The 26682-nt window shown below is 41.5% G+C and overlaps 1 protein-coding gene across 1 annotated transcript in view; it reads right to left on the reverse strand.

Moving 5' to 3' along the window:
• Positions 1-26682, reverse strand: part of NTRK2 (neurotrophic receptor tyrosine kinase 2) — a 252017-nt gene that overhangs the window by 159049 nt on the left and 66286 nt on the right. The window contains exons 7-9 of the mRNA XM_084834187.1: positions 6565-6701; positions 2222-2354; positions 307-603 (exon numbers count right to left, since the gene is read on the reverse strand). Coding sequence (XP_084690313.1) covers positions 307-603; positions 2222-2354; positions 6565-6701 — 567 coding nt within the window. The remainder of the gene's footprint in view (positions 1-306; positions 604-2221; positions 2355-6564; positions 6702-26682) is intronic.

The following is a 26682-nucleotide window of genomic DNA, read 5'->3' on the forward strand; positions in this document are numbered from 1 at the left end:
TTACTTTACTGGTTTAACAAGACTGACCAGAGATATATACTTTAAGTCACTGCACAAAGTTAAGGCTACTATGATGTCCACTAAAGTGGATTATTTCCTCAAATTTGCAGTTCTTTGCTTTTCATCATTTAAACTATATGACCTTATGCATTAACAGTAAATGGATTTTTTGCCACTGAATGGTTAAAAGAAGAAAAAACAGCTCATTTTAACTTTCAGTAGCATCATTAAACAAACTGAGAAAAAAAATAGCTCTACTTAATGTGTCTCTATTATAGTAATATAGTAAGTATTATTACTTACTACCTCCAGGATCTTGCATAAAATAAGCAGAAACGTTGGCTTCATCTTTTCCATATTGATTCTGTGCCACCAAGGTATAATTGCCGTTGTTCACATGAGTAGGGTTGTCCAGCTGAAGGCAGCCATGGTATTCAGTCTGATTGATAACATGTATTTTTGTCCAGATATAGTCTGACTCATTCAGCTTAACCCCATCATGCAGCCATGTCAGGATCGGTTGAGGATTCCCTCTCACGCTGAATGGAATACACCAGTGGTGGTCCGGATATGGCATTTCAAGAAATGTGATATTTGGTGGAACTACATTAAGAACAGTAAAAGCAACATTAGTATCCCATGTCTTCTCCTCTGTGCAAATTCATCAGCTTGTTTTAAATAATTAAATCTAAGGAACTGGTTGAAAGGCAGAATATAAATGCAACAAATGAATTGTTTTATTTTTCACATATCTATTAATAAAGGAATTCTCTAGAACAGGAGATGGGTGCACAGGTTCCCTATCCCTGCTCTAGGGTACATTATAATAAAGGGTTGTTTATGGTATTATGCTTTCCTTCTTCACTTTTTTTGCGGTGGGAGAGCACTGACTTGTTTATATCCTTCTATCACTCAGCGCTTCCTACACCATGTTTATTGTATATAAACTTGTAATACATCTCACATTGAACTACAGTTCCTTTTCTGTATCTACTCCATCATGAACGTTACTTCAGCCAATTTTCTAAGTAGTGTTTAGACCAGAAGTTGACAAAGCCAGGCAAAGCTAAACTTCTACCATCAATGCAGCATAGTTCTCTTAAAACCTTGATTCATGCCTCATTTCAGAAATGGAATATAGAAAGAAATGCATGATTTCATATTGTCTATGGTCATGCTCTTAGTTTGCTTTATGGCTAAGAGAAGAGCAATTCTGTACCATCAATCAATTCCCCACTGTAAACTATGGAATTGGGCCAGATCAAAAAGATGCAGCTTAGGTCATCTAGTTACTGACAGCACCAACTCCAAATCTCTTGCTCAGTGGCTTCACGTACACAATAAACACAGGGAAGCGTTCAGAGGAAGCATAATAATTATGGCTATATATATTTAATGGCAATCTGAAAAAAATGAATTTCTCCTCAATGCTAATTCACGCCTTGCAAATATGCATTTTATATATGATCAAAAACAATAGTTGGACAATATCTTTATTAGGACCAGCCAAAATGCCACAAATGTATGTAAGCTTTTGAGTTCTCCAGAAGCTGATTTAGAGAGTTACTCTTAGGATCTGGATAAATAAGGTTTAGTGAGCTAGTTTGATGTTTCATTTTATTTTAAAAGCAACTGCTTATTTCTCAACTTCTCCCTGCTTGGTTCTTTTAATAAACAAACTGGGCACTATTCATTGCTGCCGGCTCACTAGCAGGACCCACCGCTAGCACAACAGGAAGCTAAGGGATCCTGCAATAATCAGAAACAAGTGAAATGGTCATTTCAGCACAGCTTGCAAAAGGGAGCTCCACTGACCTGTCCTGATCTGGACATGTGCATTTCTGGGATTACTGTTGGAAGCACTACTTCCTGATGCTCAAGTACAGGGTCCCATTGGCACAATGGCAGGAGCATCGCAGCAGTATTAGAGCTGCCCATTGAATTAGAAACTGGACTTGATTTGATTCTCTTGCCTAGGAGAAATCAAAAGCTTGCACAGTTTAGTGGAAATCTGCTTGGTCCTAATAAAGGTCTTCCCAATTGTGGACTGGGGGGTGGGGGTGGGGTTTCTCAGGGACAGCACAGCTATCTTTTGTTTTTTTACAGATTATGTATCTTTTTGAAGAAGTCTCAGCAGAAAATCTAAAATTGTAGTTCTATGTTGATTTCATTTGACTATGATTATCAGCAACCAAAACTTTACATAAATTTATTTACATACAGAACACCGTGAGGTCAACAGAAGCTTGGTCTTCGCCCACGCTGTTTTCTGCTACACAAGAAATCTGCACACCACTGTCATTTGATGAAACATTCCTTATGGTTAGAGAAGCTGGGCTCTTATTTGTATCACTCTAGAAGAAAAAAACAAAAATTTAAATAGATTAGGGGTGGTTCTATTGAGTCCCCTACCATGGACATCTACATATTGCTAATGCTAAGAAGCTTATTTAAATTTAAAGACATTTACAAAACATTTTATTAAATTCTAATAAAATGTTCATCAGTTTGTAGGGCTACAGTTTGGTTTCTGGCTATGCATTCCATTCTTCACTGGATAGACTTGCTGTGTGGGAGACACAGAAGGAGGTGGAGACCTATCAGCAGACCGACCATGACCCTTCTTTTACTGAAGACAATCAGGGTCTCTACACTGTCCACAGAGTCATTCTGCCTCCATCATTTCATCGACATTCTGGACTTCTGGTACATCTTTGTTCACTATAGAACAGGATGATAAAAGCTCAGTGGGACCAAGAGATGATGGCTTGCACTTCTCTTTTATACTTATAATTATTCTTGTAACATTATACTTCCAGTGTTGGTTGATTCCATTTAATCCAGTTTTGGGCCCATCCCTCTTTCACTCTTCGTTGCTTAAGCAAATCTGTAATACATCCCAAAATGGTATAACATTTGCCCCATAGATTGTTAAAATATGTAGATGAAAAGCTGTCTGCTCAAGGAAAAGGCAGTGCTTTCACCTTGCAAAACCCGATGTTGCTTACATCGCCCACATCAGACCTCTCAAACTGTTGGATAATACAGACTTCTGTGTCCTGATTCTGCCAGCAATATTTAAAGCAATAAAAACCAAAAACATCCATTCTTTCCTAGGATTTCTTCCCATGCTCCCTTTCCCCCTTTAGAGGCATACACTGCCACCCCCTTTCCCTCCATTGTTGGCCATCCTATTATCATGGACAGCTATAGTTAGGGTTGTCACCTTATAACCAGAATGTCATGCTACACCTTTCTTATTATTATTATCATCATCATCTTTCCATCCACACACACTTAGGTAATTTGGGGGCTACAAAATTAAAAGACGGTGGAGTCCAGAGCTGACTGCTGTTTAAAGAATGGAGTTAGGAAATCCAGAAGCTGCCTGGAGTGGGAGCACAGAACAGGACAGGACAGATGTCTTCTGAAATGTGTGGTGGGGGAGGAGAAAGAAGAAGCTAGAGCAGGGAGCCTTATACGTTCAGCCTACTTCAAATTTTGTACAGTAAGTTGCTACACTGTTTAGGGAAAAGACGTATCTGAAAGCTTTGGGACAGTATGTCTAGATAAGCTCTAACTTTTGTTCCTACCTCTTATACTCTTTATCATATATACTAACCCAGCAACAGATTTCCATGCGCGGTGCTGATGCGTATTCCTATCTGCACCGGGATGCTTGTCTGAGCACAAATGAACTGGCTGGATGCCTCTTTTGATATTAATATGGATGTGCACCTATCTCTGAAGCTAGCAAGTGGGGCCACAACTACAGCTAGATCAGGACCAATGCTCTTAGCTTTATACGTTTGCTGATTAGTCACTTAGCACTGAGCTGACTTCCTGAATTTGTCTACTGAGTAACTGCTCTTTTCTCTACCCACTCTTGAAATCCTTCTATCACAAATCTATCCAGAGTTTGAGCTGATTTTCCTAACTATCTCAGGCAGGTATCAACAGTGTTCCACATCTATCTGCCAGGGGCAAGTGTCCCTTGCCCTCTGGAAATGAAGATTCATGGCAGCCTATGCCAGGCTCTCACTAATACAGCCATTTAGATAAGAACAGAAATAACACCCATTTCTCCATATCCAACCATCCATGAAAGTGAAACAGCACCCTGTCTTTCCCTCCAGACCTCCGTGCTTTCTACAGGACTTGAGGGAGAGGTGGAGGCCCTTTTGGAGAAGGACAGAAACAGCAGGACAAATGTTTTGTAAGCAGCTTTGAAGCAGCAGGTATTTCTCCTTCTCCAAAGTTATTCTCCTCCATCTTTCTCTAAACATTCCTGCAAGTCAGAAAACTTTTCCTCTCCCTTAAGCCCTGTAGCATTCAGTGAGGGTTTGGAAGAGGAGAGGATTTGTCTCACACTGACATTTTTTGCAAAAGAAAAGAAACAACCGTTATTCCACTTTTAAAAACCTCATCCACATGGTAGAAAAGACTCCACTTCTCTCCTTGTGTGCTTGCCAGAAGGCTTGGGAAAGAGGTGAAGTCATTTCACTCCTGTAGCAATTTGGAGAAGGTAAAAAAACCCACAGCAGACAGATTCTGATATTTTTTTTTCTTCTTCATACCACAACACAACCCTGGGCTCTTCCAGAAGCCCTCTGCACATGCCAAAAAGATGGGGGAAGAATTGGTAGTAAAGACAAATAGAGGCTCGGCTGTTAAGACAAGCTGATATTTCAAAATAAATAATATTTTTAAAAATACAAGAACGTGATTTGGGGGGTTGGGTATACATTAAAAATATTCTGGAAGTCATTTCTAGGGCAGTGATGAAGTATCTCAAAGTTAATGTACCATATCACTAAACTATACTGTTTTAAACATGTTTTTAAAATTAATTTTTTTTGTAAAGTAATGACTAAGAAAACCAAAGTATGCTAATAATAACCTTAAATATTATACAGGAAGACAATGCTCTGACCGGTTTGCTATCCAAATACAAGATGGAAATCATTTTGTAGCTACAGCTTTATAAGTAGAGCATGCACATGTAATACATTAAAGAAGCTCCAAGAATCATATCAAAAAGCCCTAGTCACATCCAATGCTGTATTTTTAGAAGGGTAGCCCTTCCACTGTACTTACTATGACTGTGGAACTATATTCTAGCCACAGAAACTGATCGAAAATACACCCACATAGACATAAATGGATACGAAGGCTACAAAAATGCCATTCAAACACTATATATTACCAAAGGCATTATGATACTCGATATCCTCCTGTCCAAATCAATATGCATATCTGGTATATCAATCAGTATATAAACAGGAGTGGGAGATAGATCAAGGCACGCTTCCCCTAATAGATGCCTGAGCTTTTAAATATATATAGAAACCCATCTCTCACTTGAAGAATCATAGCAATATTTCATAGAATCCTATCATATTTTCAAGGTTCAGGTGAGCAAAAGCTCAAATGCTTTCTAATTGAATTATAGGTATTTTGTTATTAGCAATTGTTGTGATTAACAGTCAACCTCAATGCATGAAGATTTTAGCTGGAGATCTTATATTCAGCTGGTCCATTGTATCTGCATCCTGGTAAAACACAGAAAATTATCTAATAATTTTCTGAGATGAAAACAGTAACTAGTTTACTGAACAGAAGCCATGAAGTCAATTCCATCTGATGGCCTCTTAATCTAAGAAATTAAATGACAACCACCAAATTTTGCTAATATCCTTATTTATGTTTCTTTCAATAAACTGCCATTATAAATACGTTTGCATTTTTATATAAACGTAGAGAATGATCAGATCATGAAGAAAAGAGCTAGTTATCTAAGAATTAACAGCTCCTGCCAATAGTCACAGACATGTTTGTGCCTGGCATGGAGGGAGAGGGAGCCTTTGTGGATAACCAGCGCAGAAGAGAAAGAAAGCCTACATGTTACATAGCCCACCATTTGTCTGCCCTGAGGTTTAATCCTGGCTGGCCTCATACCATGATGTCAGCCTAGTGGCAGCACATGATAGAAAGACCGGAATGATCTCTTAATCCAGTTAAGAATTCATAAGGGGAAGAGGATCATAAGCCCAGCCGATATTCAGCTATATCTTCCACTGGTCCCTAATTCAGGCTGCAGATTGTGCTGGTTTTGCTATGGATGTTAGGCAGTCACAGGCTGCCAGGACTGGAAAGGTATGTTTTCTGGAACTCCTGACTGGCTCTTAGAGCCCCAAATGGTTTGCCTTCTACACACCCATTCTTGGTAACATCCTGTGTGGTTTGCACTGTGTCACAACTGGCATTTTTACATCAGGCAGAATGTGGGACTTGGGCCTAGTAAGTGGGAAAGGTCAGCTCTATGTGAACCTCAAGGAGGACCCTCCTTTATGTATGTGCCCATTCTGGTCCTGCACACACCCAACTCACAAATCTATTTATTCATGGCTCAGTCAGCACTTCACAAATTATACTGTATTATTCTACACTGGGTTATAAGTAGGTTTTAGCAGAAATGAAAGCAATCAGAAAATTAACTATATACTACTTCAAAAATTGTGTACTACCTTGGCAGATCCACATACTGTAACATAAAATTCTTACCTCATGTTTTGAAACAATATTACTGAAAACCCAAGCTATACTTGGTGGGGGAGCTCCTGTAGCATCGCAGTACAACGTGACGCTTCTTCCTTCAACAACAGTGAGGTTATGTGTGTTCAGCTTGACTGAAGGCAAGCCTATGAAACAAGGAAGGGATACTTCTTTGTGCTGCATTTGACACAAATTCCACAGATACAGCATATGCGTCTCAGTTCTCATAAATTATCAGATATATTTTGGCACATCAGAACAGAGTTTTACAATAAACTGAGCACAAATTCATTTGTTTAAGCTTCTGTCAGGGAGGTTTTTGGTCTCACCAGTAGCGCTAAGCTGAAAATGGATACCCAACCATATAAATCTATCACCAAAGACGGTTGTTTTTATGTAACTATGTAAGTTCTCTAACTTATATAGTTTTTAACATATACGTGGAGTATTTTACTGAAGTGGAAAATGCCCCTGCAAAATCCTGGATCCCATGCTAAAAGTTCCCAATCAGTTTTCCCACATAAACATTTCAACACGTAAGAGATACGAACTGTAGAATACATCACAGAGTACTATCAAGTCCCACAAGGCAGTGTTGTTCTTAAATTACGGGTCACCCTTGATAATAAGCTGGGTTTTTTATAACAGAGCTGTCTGGGATATTGTGTACATAGTGAATCTTTGCTGCAGTAATGACTCTTACTACTATTATTTATTTTCAAGAAGGAAGATAAATGGGGTTTTGCTTGTAACCTTTTGGAATGACAAATAAGCTGCATAATGTGAGCTCGTACAACTTTTCTCTTTTGGAAATCTGTGTATGTATGTATGTATGTGTATATATACACACACACACACACACACACACACACATAGAGCATTAATAAAAATAGTGACAATGTGAAGTCCAAGTACTAATACCACCCCTGCAGTTTGCTGAATGCATTACTGCTTCCTAAAGAAAAGTGAACTGAATACGTTCCATATGTTGGCTACATTTTGTGTGCAGCCATAATGAACACGTGCAAAGACACAGAAATGAACATGTACCCTCAAAATCATTACATGCAAAAATCTGAAGACCTGTCAATCAAGCTAATAAAATACAGGCAAAGATAATACTACTCATTGCATCCTTCCGTCCTGCCTCTTATTAGCTATCGGTTTCCATTCACAGTACCAACCAAACTGTACTAATGAGGCAGCTTGCTTGCTTGTTTGCTTGCTTGCTTGATTTATTAATTACATTTATATCCCACCTTTCTTCCATCATGGAACTCAAGGTGGCTACAGTACATGTGGTTCCCAGGGGGTCTCCCCTCCAAGCACTGACCAGACCCAAACCTGCTTAGCTTCAGCAAGGTGGCTGCCTCATGTGCTTTCAGACTATGCCCTGGGACCTTTAGAGAGAAACAGCATTCTAAAAATGAACACATGATAATACCAAAAGCAGAAACATACTGTGTCCAATGTCATGAAAATTCTTAAAAAGAAAAAGAAGCAAACACAGGAGATGCAATCATAGCCCTCCCAGTCTGTGGAAATCCAAGTCTTCTTTCGCAACATAAAATTATCACTTGAAAACATTTTTTCAAAAAACAACTAAGCAGCATCCATGTCACTTTGCAGTTCGAAACACAGCAGTATGCATATGGCCAACTTAAAATAATTGTACTGCATGTGAAAATAGTGTTAAAATACTTACAGCGCAATCCTATGGGAATAGGTGGCCGCCTCCGAACTTGGAGGTGACTGCCTATCCAATGCAGGGAAGGAGAAGAACGGAGGGGATTGATCCCTCCACGCTTCTCCTGTCCAGAATTTGCGGCTAGACAGCCAATTGTGACTGTCTAGCCACAGGAAGGCGGAGCGGGGGAGGAGGCTGCCGGATGACACATAGAATGTGTCGTACCGACATTTTCGCCTTCTCTGCCCCTGAACGCCCCCTGGAATGCCCCGTTTTGGCCGCTCCGTAGTCCTCTTCTGAGCAGGAAGCATGAGGCTGTTCCGCGCTGCCTGTGAGGCAGTGTGGAAGTGGGGGAAGGTTGGTTCTCTGGGAACCAACCTTGGAGTGCGGGCTCCAAGGTCAGTTCCCAGAAAACCACATATCCTATGGCCATCTAGCCACTCACTAGCGGCCATAGGATTGCTCCCATCACACTACACGACACTTTTCAAGAACGTAAGCCTTGCAAAAATTATTCATATTGTCACGCATACCCCACTTTCCCAAGCAGCATGGAACTTCCAAGGGCACAACACTTATTCAGGTTTGGTCTCCTTTAGAAGGAGATTTCCCTGGAGACTTAAGGTGATTTTGCAATATTTCAGTTTATTTCCAATACACACATTAAGAATAGTTGGAAATACAGCTTAGCTCCTACAAGCTGCAAATTCCATTGCTGCTGCATCAAAGAGTCATCCCTGTATCTGCAGATACTGTTAGCTTACAGTGCTCAAAACTTGCTCTCTCCCTGCTAGCCTCCCTTTCTCTCTCTTGTAGTCCCCCTCTCCAACTGAAGCTTCCATTTCTTTTTACACAGAAATCTAGATTACATCATCCTTAGCCGGTAGAGGGAAAGATATGCCAACTACTCTGCCCCACATCTCCACAACCCCACTCTGATTGGTTTTACATTCCTGGGGCAGTTTCTGCTATTACCTGGCTATCCAGAGAGCATACACTAGCTATTTAGCCAGCAATCTCTCTAACAAAAGCAAGGCATAGGCATTGCTGGCAAGCAGGTTTGGCCAACTTTGAGCAGTCCTTCTTAGCCATATTAACCCTCTCCTGTCCAAACCCAAAACTGTAATCCAGCATCCATAAAACCATTAACAGTAACAGCAGCTGAAACATAAGATTCTGTTCCAGTTGGTTCCTTACATGTGCTTATAAGGCACACACAGCTGTCCCACAAGTACATTCTTTGGGAGGACGCAAAAGGCAACTGGTTCATTCCCAAAGCATACGTTCTAGGAATATATTTAAATATGAATAACCAGACACAAATCCTAAACAAAATTACACCAGGGAAAGCCCAAATGGTATGTCCTATAAACTGAGGCTAGAAATCTGTAACATGGTTTTCCTGAGACCCTAAAAACATAGTTCATTATCATTCTAGCTTATTTTATTCTTTGATAACAGAACTGAACAACTGTTCCACAAAATTAAAGGATATAAAAGTATTTGTAAGGGAAAAAAATCTCAATCTAGATTATGATGGGGAAAACATTAATATTCAAATCTGTTTGTTGCTGCTTATGATTATGTTCATGAAACAAACAATTTGGAAGCTCCTTAAGAACTCTCCTTTGCCTATTCAGATAGGATCATGTGAAATATTTAACTAAAACAATTGAAAACCCAAAGAACATTGCGTGAAGGATAGGGATGGGTGACAAATTTCTTCAGTTCTCATTTCAACACAAATTTGCCAGATTATAGTTTCAAAACCTAAACACAACCCAGAACACAGTTAGACATTAAAATTAATACTTTTCCAAAGTTTGCAAAGCAGTTTGCAACAACAACGTGTACAAGCAACGCATATACTTGAAAAAGTACGCACACAAAACGCATACATCCAAAAATGCAGTTGAAACAGTGCATACAAAAATGTATACCTTTGGGGAAATGTGCACAAAAATGATTTATTCATTGGAAAAATGACTTGCAAAAATGCATACAAAAAAAGCCTGCAGTCCCCTCCTCACAGTTACACTACAGGAGAGGAGAGGAGAGGAGAGGAGAGGAGAGGAGAGGAGAGGAGAGGAGAGGAGAGGAGAGTTCACAGGCCCAAAGCTCATGCACATCTCAATGAGGCCAATATCTACGCTTCAACTTCGATGTGCAGTTTTGTAACACAAGAAGTTTCTCACCTCTGTTGATACGGATCTCCTACAATCAAGAGGCTGTGTATCTCTGCATCAAAAACAGTACACTATTTGTATAACATATACCTTTAAACGTATTCTTCAGGTCAGAATCTACTGTATTTTGCAGAGGACCGCAAGCCTCAGTCAATAGATCAATGAAAGCCTTGGCTGCAGATTAACATTTTCTCCATGATTAATCACTGGGGCTGACACTGGAGGGTACACCACTATGCAAACCACATAGATTCTTTGGACCCCTCCTCCCTCTGCCAAAATCAATGAAAAGTAAACTTAAGGCACACTTTTTTTCCAATTGGTATCCTTTGGATTTATATCCAGATATTTTCCATTTCAGAGTGAAACCACCATGGTTTTCCTTCTAGCAACATGAACCACCGAACACTAAAGCTGGACCTACTCAGTTAAACCATTGCCAGAATGTCTTTTAAATTGAGATTTTCCACAATACTTTAGAAATGATAGCTTGTTCATTTTAAGTCATTTTGTGGTTGGTGTGTTACTGTATTCAGGAATATACAGGATTCTCAAACTGAGAAGAAAGAAAATACTGAAGATGGCTTTCCCTTCTAAACTTGAAACGTAATATGCTTATTACATTTTCAATAAAGAGAAGCTGTGCCTTTCTTTCACTAACTTGAAAAAAGGCACCTATATTGAGGTTTTTACTTTTTAGTAATATAAAATGTATTTATAGATCATCAAGATGATCTGTAAATGTGAGAGCCAGTGTGGTGTAGTGGCTAGAGTGCTGGACTGGGAGTTGGGAGATCCGGGTTCTAGTCCCCACCTGGCCATGGAAGCTCACTGGGTAACTTTGGGCCAGTCACAGACTCTCAGCCCAACCTACCTCACAGGGTTGTTGTTGTGAGGATAAAATGGAGGAGAGGATTATGTACACAGCCTTGGGTTCCTTAAAGAGCAAAAAGGGCAGGATATAAATGTAATAAATAAACAAACAAACAAACTAGAAAATCTCATTATTATTAAAATATCTATAATTTTACAGACTGGGCAGTTCCTGTGTTCTCATGATACCAATTACGAACATCAGTCAGGACACAGAGGGGTCAAGACACACAAGTTGCAGAAGCGATGCACCCAGGCCTCAACACAAAGTCTAGACCCAATTACCAGGGTATCTCGATTAGGGATGTCAGAGAAATCCACAACGGATTCAATGAGTTTGGATTTCTATGAATCCAACCCATGGATTCCACAGCAGATTGGCTTTTTCTGAGTTGCGTGTATTCTACAGACTTACAAACTGTTTTTTTAATTTGCTGGAACTGTATGTGAATTTCATCATACAAAAATACAAAAAAAAAATTAAAACTCCAGCTGAAAATGCACATTTCCTCCCATAGGCTGAAGCACAAAAATGCACATTTTGAGGGATTTGTGCATTTTCCAGCGTGAATGCAAGTACAGGAAATTGAGAAAAATCCTATTCTATCAATAAGTGGACAACAAAATGAAAGACACCTCATAATCCATGAAATGCAGATGGAACAGATTTAACAAAATCCGTACATCCTTAGTCTTGACCCAGAGATTCCCAAGCCCGGATCAACAGAGACAGAAACCCCAACTCTGAAATCACTGGGGGGAATGGCACCCTCCACACCAAGGCCCTTGTGCTCCCCAGCGTCTGCTTGCCAATGCGGAAAATGCATCTCGCAGGAACTAAAAGCCAAACTACATGTTATGCCACTTGCGTGGCATGTAGTTGAGGGTTAGCTTTTTCTTTACTGTAAGCACAAATGGCCCGAATTCAGATCAGGACCACTGCACACCAGGAGAGGGTGATTAAATCTACACACACACACACCATTTTCCTCTGAAGTCCTCCCCCCCTCCCCCCCCCCAAGTAGAGGTTAACAAAAGAAACAGTGTTAATTGGCAACAATATGTGTTTTTTTCCTACTGTTAAGCTTCACCCCACTGGGGGAATTTCAGGAAGCAAATGGAGGGGGAGGTTTAATCTTCCCCTCCCAGTATGAGGTGGTCCAGATCCAAGTCAGGGCTACACATCCTTACAGTAAAGAAAAAGCTAAACCTCAGCTATATGCCACACGATTAGCATAACACGTAGCTTGACTCATAGATACACCATCTTCAGTAGTAAATGGGAGAGCCTTGTCTATTAGATGAAATCTAGTTCTTCCCTTAAAGGGAAAGGAAGGGAAGGAGTGGTAAAGAATTCTAGCTTTGCTTTTATTAATGGAACATGCCCAATAAGCAACTCTAGGCATGTTTGTTGTATCAAGTACCTGACAGGGCACAGCAGCAGAGAGATGTAGTCTGTCTATTGGCATGAGTTTATTTCTGCAACAATGCTGCATTTTGTTTCTACTTTCTAATTAGGGTGTAGCTGTTTCATCATAGGTATGCCACTCTGGCATGGTTGATTCTTTTGTAATGAAAAGCTTAATGGCTCAGGAACCATTAAAAATCTGATCTGAATTCATTATAATTTCTCTGTATCTCACTTTCAGCTGTGAGTGCTGTTTCTCATGTTGCTATAACAGCAGCATCCATGCACAAGAGCAAGGTATCGGCAGGCTTGGAGGAACCCCAAGGTTTGCAGAAGTACAAAAAAACTTTAGGAAAAAAATATAATGGGGAAAACTTTCCCTAACAACCCAACGAGGATGGAGTGTCCTCTTTGGCTCCGGAGTGCTGACTGACTTTTGCAGGGAAAAACAAAAAAATGGGAGGGAGAATAGAATGGAGTACCCTGGAAAGGGGGGGGGGGCATGGCTGATTTACTGCAACAGTCCACAAGGGCACACCACACTGCAACATTTTGCTTTAAGTCCCACTTGTCCCATATGAATATGCCCGCCAAAGAAATGCAATGGAAACTTGAAAATTCATGCAAGTTTAATTAGTTCAATAGAACTGAAAGGACATGTAATAGAAAAGAAGGGCAAATCATTGTGCAGGTTGTTTCCTTGCCTAACAAGATTTTAAATGAGCACATTACTAAGACAGCTTGTTTCAGTGATTCATGTGAATCACAGAAAGTACAAATTTTCTGTATTAGGTTCTGTTTGCAAAACTGTTCATTAGAGGTTATGGAAAGAAAGCTCTATCTCTGGATATAGCAATCTGTCAACACAAGTGCCCATCAGCTTTTGCTTATTAATTCAAACTTCAGCAGTATCCATCAGTCAATCAGGCAGGAACCTAAAACAAACCTCTGGAACATTTAGATATTAATTACACTGGATAGGAAACAGGCAGGATTAATAAGATATTTGATGCAGGAAAACACAGGGAATGCTGATCAAATTTGCAGATGACACAAAATTGGGCGGGATAGCCAATACTTTGGAAGACAGAAACAAAATTCAAAGTGATCTGGATAGACTGGAGCGCTGGGCAGGAAACAACAGAATGATATTTAATAGGGATAAATGCCAAGTTCTGTACCTAGGAAAAAGAAACCGAATGCACAGTTACAAGATGGGGGATACGTGGCTCAGCCACACTACAAGTGAGAAGGATCTTGGAATTGTTGTCGATCACAAGCTGAATATGAGCCAACAATGTGATGTGGCTGCAAAAAAGGCAAATGCTATTTTGGGCTGCATTAATAGAAGCATAGCTTCCAAATCCTGGGAAGTACTAGTTCCCCTCTACTCAGCACTGGTTAGGCCTCATCTGGAGTACTGTGTCCAGTTCTGGGCACCACACTTTAAGAAGGATGCAGACAAACTGGAGAGGGTTCAGAGGAAGGCAACAAAGATGATCAGGGGACTGGAAACAAAGCCCTATGAAGAGAGACTGAAAGAACTGGGCATGTTTAGCTTTGAGAAGAGAAGACTGAGGGGAGATACGATAGCACTCTTCAAGTACTTGAAAGGTTGTCACAGAGAAGAAGGCCGGGATCTCTTCTTGATCATCCCAGAGTGCAGGACACGGAATAATGGGCTCAAGTTACAGGAAGCCAGATTCCGGCTGAACATCAGGAGAAACTTCCTGACTGTAAGAGCAATACGACAATGGAACCAATTACCTGGGGAGGTGGTGGGCTGTCCCACACTGGAGGCCTTCAAGACGAGGCTGGACAGCCATTTGTCAGGGATGCTCTGACTTGGATTCCTGCACTGACCAGGGGGTTGGACTCGATGGCCTTGTAGGCCCCTTCCAACCTACTATTCTATGATTCTATGACTTCCAACACCAGTTCTGAAAACTATTTGCTCTTGTGGCTGGCTCTACTGGATTCCAAGAGGGATTTTAGAATCTAGGCTCTGTTTTGCAGTTAGATTTATTTCAAACAAAATCTGCATGACATCTGACAGGAAGTGAAAATTATTAAAACTTCAAATAACAGGAACAATTTTATATCAGTTTGTAAAATTCAAATATAGTTATTAAAAGAATTAATCTCCATTCCAAGAGAGGCTCTAATATATCCCATCCACATTCGTACATCCCACCACCATCTCTTGTATATCCTCTTGCTTATCCTATCCCAATCTGAGGCATGGTTAGCGGGAGGACATGAGGGGCTCTCTTAGCTACTGTGCCCATTCTCTGGAATTCCCTGGCTTGGGAGATCCACTTGGTCCCCTCTTTGATGGCATTCCGATTTTGTTAGCTTGCTTGGTATTTGCTGGAGCTCTTCCTTTTGTATAGCCCTTTGTTTTTGCACATTTATCTGTTGCTTGTTTGCTTTTGTTTTCATTAGCTTGGATCCAGAGTGCTGCAGAGAGGAACACTATAAACTGGATGATCTCATGGGGTTGGGTGGGGAGAGAGGCGATTTCCAGCAATTCCCCCTCCCCCCCCGAAACTCTCTATGCTCCCCAAAATCTGTTCTGGGGGGCTGGGAGACCCTCCAGAACAGTGTGTGAGGTAGTGCTAGGGGCTGCAAGGAGAAGAAGGTATCAGCCAAAATCACTACCCTCAATCCTTTCCTCCAGAGGAGAGCATCTGTTGGATGCTCTTTCCCTCTGTCAGTGAAACAATCCCTTCCTTTTGCAGAGGGATAATTATGCTTATCTTTTTTATTATGTTTTCATGCTCATGTTTAAATTTTAATGCTAGCCACCTTGCGTTCTTGAAGCTTTCAACTATAAAGGCAGGATATAAGCATTCTTAACAAGTAAATAAGGAATGCTAAATCTCAAGACATCTCTTGTACAGATTTTTAATTCTCAACCTGTGTTCAGCTAAAGGACATAATTGTTGCTGGGCAGTTGTGCTACATTGCCCCTTGTGGGCTTGGGGAAGGCCCTTACTAATGCCGTCCTGTCAGATTTCTGTTGGACTTTGCCACCTAGTGGTAAGCAAGAAGAACTGCAATGCCTGTCACTTACATAATCCCCACCTGCTCTTCTAGATAAAATTTAGGACAGTTTGATGCAGCTTTGGGAGCATCCTCTATCATACTGACAATCCTACTATGGTGACAGAAGCTGAAAAGGAGTATCAGATGATCACAAAAAGGGTAAAATACAGGAAGGGTCACTGTGATTGTTGATTACTATGATTGCAAAAGTATGATCAATGAAAAGACAGGTATTCATGATATGGAGGTAGACAGATGGATCTGAGATTAGGCAGATGGTTATTCATTTATTATTTATTTTATATCCTGCCTTTTTGCCCAAAAATAATGCTCAAGGCAGCTAGCAATAAAATACAGATTAAAAACAAATTCTCAATTAAAACATAAAATTAAAAATTAAAAACACACAATAAAAGAAACACACCACCAAATCAATTAAAGCCCCCTTCAGCAACAGATCAGCTTATGTGCCAAAGGCCCGCCTTTGCCATCCGACGGAAGGACAACAGAACAAGGGCCAACCTAACCTCCTCCGGTAGGGAGTTCCAGAGCATGGGAACAGCCACTGAGAAGGCCCGTAGACCTGTATCTACTTTGTCCCACAAGTTGGGGGATCCTATTAGTATAGCATCAGGAAGACTGTAAAGGCTACGCAAGAAATCAGTTGTGAATTCAGGTAACATGAAATTTCATTCTGAAGTACTCAATTTTCTATAAGAAACATTTTGTAAAAGTGTAACATATAAGCTACATCTATATATGGGAAAAATTCCTGACAACTATAGTATTGAATCAAATTCTTGGATTAAGACTGTTATCCAAAATTCATTGCTGGAATTCAGAGTTTATAAGGGAATGTAAGTTACTGGCTTAAACTCCTGCAGACAAAATACCAACATTCTGGAAGAAATTTCTCAGGTCAGTTAAGGGACCTGGACACACAAGTCCCAATTAAACTAAAAACAATTGCATAGTAAAATCCCACTAGAAGCTATTTCATTCTTGCAACAAAAGCTATTACCAAATCCAGGGGACCTTGCTTAAGGTGGTTTTAATTCAGGTCTAAACTGTTCTCAGAGTACATCTTGACTAAGACATTTGAGCAAATGGTCACAGACAACACAAATTTCTGATACAGAGGATGCAAATGACAAAAAATCACATTACATTACATTACAGGACCAATCTCTTCTGTATCCATTATAGATGCTCTCTTTTCTAAAATTAAGAATAGGCCTTTTATTATGAAACATTCCAAGCCCCCCCACGCCCCCCCGGAAAACACCATCTGACCTTCATTAAGGTCTTTGAAATTCTTATCTGACATCTACTTAAGCAACTTCTTGGAAGTGTTCTAAGATTTAGACTAAATAATTTAGCATGGGGCAAAAACATCTATTACACTGAAGTTTGAGATATATATTTAATTGCTCCATAAATCTGTTTTCATATTCAGATATTCATTGTAATAATGTTTCAGTGGCAGACTGATCTTTCTCACAACCTCCGTAACTCTGATCTGAAACTCTCATGCATGATATAATTGAATTTGTTTGTGCATATTCTCATGGCTACATGCATTCTATATATCCAGCTCAGAAGTTAGAGTCATCTGAATCAGAGTCAAAGGAAAATAAGTAACAGGTGCAAGGAGTAGAAGTTATTGACAAATGACTCAGGAATCCTGCATTTGTAGAAACTACATTTCCTAGGGTTCTAGTGCCTGAGGCCCCAAACAGCCATTATTTTAAATCCATACTTAAGTAGCTACTTTTTTTCATTTTTACTCTAGAGTTGGTGCAGAGGCCCTGATCCAGACTAGCATGGAGGAAGAGGTGCTTTTAAGATATGGATCGAGGGCCCTTGTTTTAGAGTAGAAAGAAATAAAAGATGTAGCTGCTAGATATGGATTTAAAGTAATGGCTGTTTTAGCCCTAGGACATTAGCCCTATTCAGGCATTCAGAAAAGGGTTAAAATCAACGGGTGAAGAGAAGGACCACTCCAGCCCCACCCCGCTCCTTCACTGCATTTGATGCCCTCAACTCATGGAGGGTGACAGTCTGAAGAGGAGAGCTTCCTGTATCTGGGGAGGGTTTCCGCATGAGCCAGAACACTGGAAAATCTGTCCTCCAGATACAGGAGGCTCTCCTCTTCAGACTGCCACCCTCCATGAGTTGAAGGCAACAAATGCTGTGAGGGAAAGGGAAGGGGTGGTTGATTTTAACCCTTTTTTGAATGCCTGAATAGGGCTACTGCTGTTGCAGTATTCTGTGTATTCCAATGGAGGAGCGGAGAAGAAAGAGAGAGACCTTGCTGCTGCCCCTACCCTGTCACAGGTAAGTAAGGAGAAGGAAAGGAAATAGGGTGGTGGTGAAATCCCTAGAAGTTCACTGGGAGGGTGTGTGCGTGTGTGTGGAGGTGGGAAGACTGGTGCGAGGCAGTTCACTTAATCCACATAGTTTTGTAATTTTCTTTAAGAGCACATGAAAAAACTTGATTTTCTTTCAAGTACTGGAAAGGAAAAATTGCAAAATGAAAGTGGAAATCAGGGCAAACCAAAGGAGACTTTGCACATCACACTGTCGGTTAATCGCATCGTATCCTATGCTTGTTCAAAACAGCATAAGACACTATGTCACCTCTATAACACTGCTCTACAAAAATGGAGGTAGGGAGATTGGAAGTGGGTTTACAGTGGTCTCCTGTTAAGATAAAAAAGTCGTGGGAACAAGAGAGTCAGCATTCCAATTTTCCTTAACGTGGCACCTCTGATATTACAGTCATTATTCTTAAACAAAACAATTTGAAGGATCAATTTCAGCAGGAAGCTGCAGAGCTGGATGGCCCCTCCAGGAAATTCCTGACTTCTGTGGCAGATAACTTCCTCCTACAGAAAGTAGAGGAAGGAACTAGAGGATTGGCTATCCTTGACTTGATCCTAACCAACAGAGATGACTTAGTGGATACAGTAGCAGTTACAGGAACTCTGGGGGAAAGCGACCCTGTTATACTTGAGTTTTTGGTTCTAAAGGAAGCAAAAGCCAAGTGTAGCCAAACCCGTACCCTGGATTTTAGGAAAGCTGATTTTAATAAACTCAGAACAATGATCAGTAAGGTCCCATGGCAAGCGACTCTAATGAGAAAAGGAGTCCAAGATGGGTGGGAGTTTTTAAAAAAGGAAATTCTAAAGGCACAATTACAAACAATTCCAACAAGAAAAAAAGGTGGAAGACAATGGAAGAAGCCAATGTGGCTTCACAGAAAGCTTAGAGATGATCTGAAAACAAAAAAGTACACATATAGGAAGAGAAAGGCCAAGCAAGAAAAGAAGAGCACAGACAGGTAGCACAGAATTGCAGGGATGGCGTCAGGAAGGCTAAAGCTGAGAACGAGCTGAGGTTAGCGAGGGATGCTAAAAGCAACAAAAAGGCTTTCTTCAGATGCATGCATAGTAAGAGACAGATGAAATAAATGGTGGTTCAGCTATTAAATAAGGATGGCAAAATGATTACAGATGACAAAGAAGAGGCAGAAGTGCTCAGTTCCTACTTTGGCTCAGTCTTCTCCCAAAAGAGGGCCTATGACCCCCCTGGCAAAGGTGAAGTACAGGCTGAAGGGGCAGGATTGCAGCTTGAGATTGACAGGCATATGGTCAAGGAACACCTAGTTACTTTGAATGAGTTCAAATCTCCAGGCCAGATGAACTACACACTAGAGTAATAAAGGAACTGGCAGAAGAATTCTCAAAGCTGCTGTCTATTATCTTGGAGAAATCATGGAGGATGGGTGAAGTGCCAGATGATGGGAGGAGGGCTAATGTTGTCCCTATCTTCAAAAAAGGTAAAAAGGAGGAACCTGGGAACTACAGACCAGTCAGTCTGACATCAATCCCTGAGAAAATTCTGGAGCAGATGATAAAGCAATCCATCTGGAAGCACCTTGAAAACAATGCAGTGATTACTTGAAGCCAACATGGATTTGTCAAGAACAAAACCTGCCAGATGAATCTGATCTCATTTTGTGATCAAGTAACCTCCCTTGTGGACCATGGGAATGCTGTGGACGTAATATACCTCAACTTCAGCAAAGCTTTCGACAAAGTGCCCCATGATTTTCTGATGAGCAAACTAGCTCAAAGTGGGCTAGATGAAACAACGATCCAGTGGATCCACAGTTGGCTACAGAATCAGACTCAAAGGGTGTTTATCAATGGGATCTTCTCAAACTGAGGAGAGGTAATGAGCGAGGTACCGCAGGGCTCAGTCCTAGGCTCAGTGCTCTTCAACATTTTTATTAATGACTTGGAGGAGGAGGTGCAGGGAATGCTGATCAAATTTGCAGATGACACAAAATTGGGCGGGATAGCTAATACTTTGGAAGACAGAAACAAAATTCAAAGTGATCTGGATAGACTGGAGCGCTGGGCAGAAAACAACAGAATGACATTTAATAGGGATAAATGCCAAGTTCTGCACCTAGGAAAAAGAAATCAAATGCACAGTTACAAGATGGGGGATGCGTGGCTCAACGACACTACAAGTGAGAAAGATCTTGGAATTGTTGTCGATCACAAGCTGAATAGGAGCCAACAATGAGATGTGGCTGCAAAAAAGGCAAATGCTATTTTGGGCTGCATTCATAGAAGCATCGCTTTCAAATCCTGGGAAGTACTAGTTCCCCTCTACTCAGCACTGGTTAGGCCTCATCTGGAGTACTGTGTCCAGTTCTGGGCACCCCACTTTAAGAAGGATGCAGACAAGGTGGAGAGGGTTCAGAGGAGCGCAACAAAGATGATCAGGGGACAGGAAACAAAACCCTATGAAGAGAGACTGAAAGAACTGGGCATGTTTAGCCTTGAGAAGAGAAGACTGAGGGGAGATATGATAGCACCCTTCGAGTACTTGAAAAGTTGTCACAGAGAGGAAGGCAAGGATCTCTTCTCGATCATCCCAGAATGCAAGACACGGAATAATGGGCTCAAGTTACAGGAAGCCAGATTCTGGCTGAACATCAGGAGAAACTTCCTGACTGTTACAGCAATATGACAATGGAACCTAGGGAGGTAGTGGGCTCTCCCACACTGGAGGCATTCAAGAATCAAGATGAGGCTGGACCGCCATCTGTCAGGGATGCTCTGACTTGGATTCCTGCATTGAGCAGGGGGTTGGACTCAATAGTCTTGTAGGCCCCTTCCAACCCTACTATTCTATGGAATTCATTTATATGCTTTTGCTTCCCAGATTTTGAACAGGGATTACAGGTAGTTATGAATCTCCAATTTGATGAAGACCTACAATCTTTCAATGTTTAGCACTCAGGTTATTGTTTGTATTCTCTATAGTGGTGACTACAACTCTTATGAAAAAGAGACATAAGAAATAAGGGATACGGATGCCATACCTAACACTGAGTAGATGGGACAATGTAAATGGGAACAACTGTTTACGTTAGCTACTCTCCTTCCAGGTTGTCCCCATGCTGCAGCTCACTTCAGGCTTTTCCTCCAGAGATCACCTTCTCTGGAGGAGAACATCCCCTTCTCTACCTCTCACATACATACATTGCCCAGTTCTGGCCAGGCTTTAAGATCAAAGAGGAAGTGCACTGTAACAGTGGGAAGACAATTAAATAGCAAGTGGGCCTTAGGAAGCATTAGTAACAACAAAGCTAGCGGAGATGACAGTATTCCAGCCGAGCTATTTAAAATCCTAAAAGATGATGCTGTTAAAGTGCTGCATTCAATATGCCAACAAATCTGGAACACTCAACAGTGGCCACAAGACTGGAAAAGGTCAGTTTACATTCCAATTCCAAAGAAGGGCAACGCCAAAGAGTGTTCAAACTACCGCACAATTGCGCTCATTTCACATGCCAGCAAGGTGATGCTCAAAATCCTACAAGCTAGGCTTCAGCAGTATGCGAACCGAGAACTACCGGAAGTACAAGCTGGGTTTAGAAGAGGCAGAGGAACTAGAGATCAAATCGCCAACATTCGCTGCATCATGGAGAAAGCAAGAGAATTCCAGAAAAACGTCTATTTCTGCTTCATTGACTACGCTAAAGCCTTTGATTGTGTGGATCACAACAAACTGTGGCAAATTCTTAAAGTGATGGGAGTACCAGACCACCTTACCTGTCTCCTGAGAAACCTGTACGAGGGTCAAGAAGCAACAGTCAGAACCAGACATGGAACAACCGATTGGTTCAAAATTGGGAAAGGAGTACGACAAGGCTGCATATTGTCACCCTGCTTATTTAACTTATATGCAGAGTACATCATGAGAAATGCCGGGTTGGATGAATCAGAGGTCGGAATTAAGATTGCTGGGAGAATTATCAACAACCTCCGATATGCAGACAATACCACCCTAATGGCAGAAAGCGAAGAGGATCTAAAGAGCCTCTTGTTGAGGGTGAAAGAGGAGAGTGCAAAAGCTGGTTTGAAACTCAACATTAAAAAAACGAAGATCATGGCATCTGGCCCCATCACTTCCTGGCATATAGAAGGGGAAGAAATGGAAGCAGTGACAGATTTTACTTTCTTGGGCTCCAGGATCACCGCAGACGGTGACTGTAGCCATGAAATTAAAAGACGCTTGCTCCTTGGGAGGAAAGCTATGGCCAACCTAGACAGCATAGTAAGAAGCAGAGACATCACCTTGCCGACAAAGGTCCGTCTAATCAAAGCTATGGTTTTCCCAGTAGTAATGTATGGCTGTGAGAGCTGGACTATAAGGAAGGCTGAGCGCCGAAGAATTGATGCTTTCGAACTGTGGTGCTGGAGAAGACTCTTACGAGTCCCCTGGACTGCAAGGAGGTCAAATCAGTCCATCCTAAAGGAACTCAACCCTGAGTGCTCATTGGAAGGACAGATAATGAAGCTGAAGCTCCAATATTTTGGCCACCTAATGCGAAGAGAAAACTCCCTGGAAAAGACCCTGATGCTGGGAAAGACTGAAGGCAAAAGGAGAAGGGGACGGCAGAGGATGAGATGGCTAGATAGCATCACGGATGCAATGAATATGAACTTGAGCACGCTCCGGGAGAGAGCGCAGGACAGGAGGGCCTGGCGTGCTATGGTCCATGGGGTCACGAAGAGTCGGACACGACTGAACGACTGAACAACAACAACAACAACAACGAAGTGAAATCATATTCAGTAAAGTCACAGGCAGGTAGAGCAGGGCCAGGCATAGATAAGGCAGAGTCTGTCAGGACCTTGGACAGAGCACTATGAGAAAGCTGCTGGAGCATTCATGCTCATCGAAAGGGGAGCTGCTGCTTCAGCAGGGCGCAAAAGCCTTCTGAAGCTTTATGAAGACTGGTCAGTCAAGTCCTCCTGTTGACTCCACCCACACAGAAGAGCTGTGTGTGCCCTTAAAGGCCCATTGCCTTGTTCTGTAATCACTGGCTCCAATAGATGGGGCTGATGGGGCCTGCATTGGGAATTAATCTTCTGGATCCAAGCAGTCCAGCAAAGCACTGATCTCTGGCCTAGAAAGCCTTGGAGAGGAAGAAAGCAACTCTTTGAATGGCGCCTCCTCCCCATCTGTGTGCTCTGAGCTTGGGGTGGGGGTCGAGTCTGAAGAACAGCACACACACACACACACACAGTGACTGAGCAAGCACTTCCCAGAGGGGCAGTCCAGAGAGCAAGAGTTGGTCCACAGCATCTGGAGGGCTGGATGATGCATCTCCATCCTAGCACTAAACTGTGCCAACAGAAAGAGCTGATGGTAGGTAGGGGACACACCTAAATTTTCTGGGAAGTATGTATGCAGATTCTGAGTTACATCAATATTCCTCCAAAATACAGAAAGATACGATCCCAAATATTCTTTATGAAATGTACTGGGTCCACTGTATTGGTGAGGTTAGCAAGCTGCTTTGTTATAAAGCATTCTTCAGGTTCTATGCTTTCCTCAGATACCTGAAGTATTATTAACTAGGACTGTGCAGATCTCTCACCTATGCTAGTCCTTCGTCTTCCAGAGAAGGTGGGTTAGAATTTCTGCAACCTCTGCAGGGTTGCCATGAAGCTCATGCTTTCAGGTGTGTGGGGGCACTTACAATTTAATGAGGTGGCTGGGTGTTCCTTTTCCCCCCTTTTAACTTTCAACAAGGGAAAGCCACTACACTCAGCAGCAGATGCCAGTCGCATTTAAAATCTTTCTAGGAATGGTGCTTGGAACATCAATACATGATGACGTAGCATCATTCCTAGTGCCTGCCACAGCATGAAAATAAACAGCCATCTTTTTTCCAATACACTGTCACTGGGAACCACACTACATAATCATATAGCAATGTTCACTGGTGCCATTCCTAAAAAAATGTTTTTTAACATGACTGCCAGCCACTGTTGAATGCAGCAGCTTGCCCTTTCCAAATGATGGAAACACCACTTGGCCACTTCACTAAATTGTAAATATCACCCAAGTGAAAGTTCTCCCTCTACCCCACCCAAACGTCACCAACCCAAACTTTGCACCACTAACTTGCCACTTAAACCCACCAATCATTCTATTGGTGGAATGTTCGGCCAGCCCTGCATTCATTTTTTTTTAACAAAACCTGAAATCCACCTAAAGTGTGTTGCTGTATTCACCCCCTTCATCTTTACGCACAACTGTTAAACATTCAACTACACAAACTAGACTCAAATCAAACCCAAAATATTGGTGGAGACTACAGAAAAACAGCTTAAGTAAATACACCCTCCCCAGTCCCACTTTACTATTCTAAGCACTTCTTTATGGATCACTTTGAAAAGAACCTCTCAAAAAATATACCACCCAACTGATAACATAGCAGAGTCATTATCTGGACAGATATTCTGTATTTTTGCTTGGAATTTCATCACAGTTGCAATAACCACCAGTTTGAGGCCTGCATTCATTTTATGGACACGACATTCAGCATTAAAACTGGTAGGTTTACACATAGCCTGTCACATGCATATGTTATTCATGGGATGAGTTATGGATGCAAGCCTCTGACTTGCAAACCTTCCCCCACCACATGTGTGACCTATAAAAAGAATTGGTGCCTATGTGGATAAGCCCATCCTCAGCCAATTCCTGTTACAGGTGGCATGCACAATGTGTGGAAGCTTTCAAGAGTCCAAGACTTTTACCCACTCTCCACCATATGGATACCGTATATTCAAAGGCCACATCAACAGCCTTTCAGAAAACAACTTCCATGTCTCCACTAAGGATGGTCAGATTTCCAGTCTGTGTCAGGTTCACATGTGTTCATTCATAAATCTGTTCCATCCCATTTCCGCATTAATCTGTGAAAATTTTAAATCCACACAGAAATTTGCATTTAAATACATATTTTAAACAATTTTCTCCTAAAATATGCATTTCTGAAAGCATTTTTTCTCAAAGTACACATTTCTAAGAAGCCTTTTATCCTCAAATACAAACTTTTATATGCATTAAGGTACATTTTTTGAGCAGAGAACTGCATCACAAGTGCAAAATCCAAAGGATAACTGCATTCTGATCTACACATTAATCCCGGAGGTGTGGAGCAGGTAAGTTCTCTTCAAAACGTGGACATAATATCCTTGAGCATTCCTAGTCTCCTCTATCCAGAAAATCATCCAGACAATTAAAAGCCACATTTTGAATTAGAGAGCACTTCTGGGCAATTCAGCCTGAAGGCAACACAGCTTCTAAAATAACCAGGATAGCGAAACAAAAGAAGGGTTTTAGAACAAGTTTTGATAAATAAAGGTATCAGTGATGACCAAATGAAATGTGTACATATTAATTAAACATCTGGCCATAAAGTAAGGGTATGGGTTAACTATTTGGGATTAAATGGGATGTGAGGAGGAAAGGAGCAAACCCAACCCTTCCCCACCTTACTTCATTATTGCTTTAAGTCATTCTTCCTGAACCCAGCTCCAATTGCAATGAGCTAGCTGGGAGAAAACAGCTTAAGAGAGCAATCCTATGCCCCTAGACAGCATCTGGAGATATAGGATTTTTCGGTTTCCCAGCTCTGAGCTCGTAGACAGTGCTACGTGCTCATAGCTGGGAAACTGTGCTCCCCACCCCCTCATAGTTCACGCGGAGAGAACCACACCACCACTGCCTCCATGCTCATAACATGGGAGCACGGAGGGGTGAAAACAGAGTATTCTGGGGGGCAGGGATGGGAGGAGACATGTGGTCTCCAGCCCCATTCCAACCCCCTTCCCAAAGCCGCACTTAGACACATTAAAAAGCGTGTCTAAGGCAAAGTGCAGGGTGGCTGCAGCACAGAGGGAACCTCTCCTCCGTGCTGATTCCACGTTGCATTGGATAGGCGGCCGCCTCCAACTTCAGGGGAGGTCGAAGGAGCCCATCTATCTCTATAGGATTGCGCCCTAAAGCAGTTGAGAGCAACAAGGTAAGGTGGAGAAAGGTGGGTTTTGCTTCCCTTCCCGACACATTCCATTTAGTATTTAAAAACTGACACATACCCCTAGGACTGCTTTATAGCCAAATGGGCAAGCACATGTTGAATAAACACGTGTATGTCTGTTTTGGCCCTGAAATACAGATACAAAAGATAGCTGTAGACAAATAATAATAGTCCATGGAAAGGCTGGGTCACAGTGTAACAAGGAGACATTTCCCTCATGTTTATGTCATGATCACTTATTAATTATCCCAAAAATTACCCACCAAATTACTAACGTTATGCTCTGAACAATGCTCCACTAAATGAAATTATTTTATGTACATACTGCCTACAAACATGCTCCAATAAGGGCAAATTCACAGGAAACTTTAAAGTAATGATTTTAAATGCAACCTTATAACTGTGAAGTAGGAGAATCCAGTTCATGGGTCCTTTATAGAGATCATTAGTAAGCAGCCTGTGAACCAAGTGAACCTTGGGAAAATGGTATATTTTGCCATTA

This window comes from Heloderma suspectum, chromosome 2 (assembly GCF_057233095.1).
Source record: "Heloderma suspectum isolate Gila_16-S chromosome 2, 16-S_ref, whole genome shotgun sequence".
Classification (NCBI taxonomy): Eukaryota; Metazoa; Chordata; class Lepidosauria; order Squamata; family Helodermatidae; genus Heloderma; species Heloderma suspectum.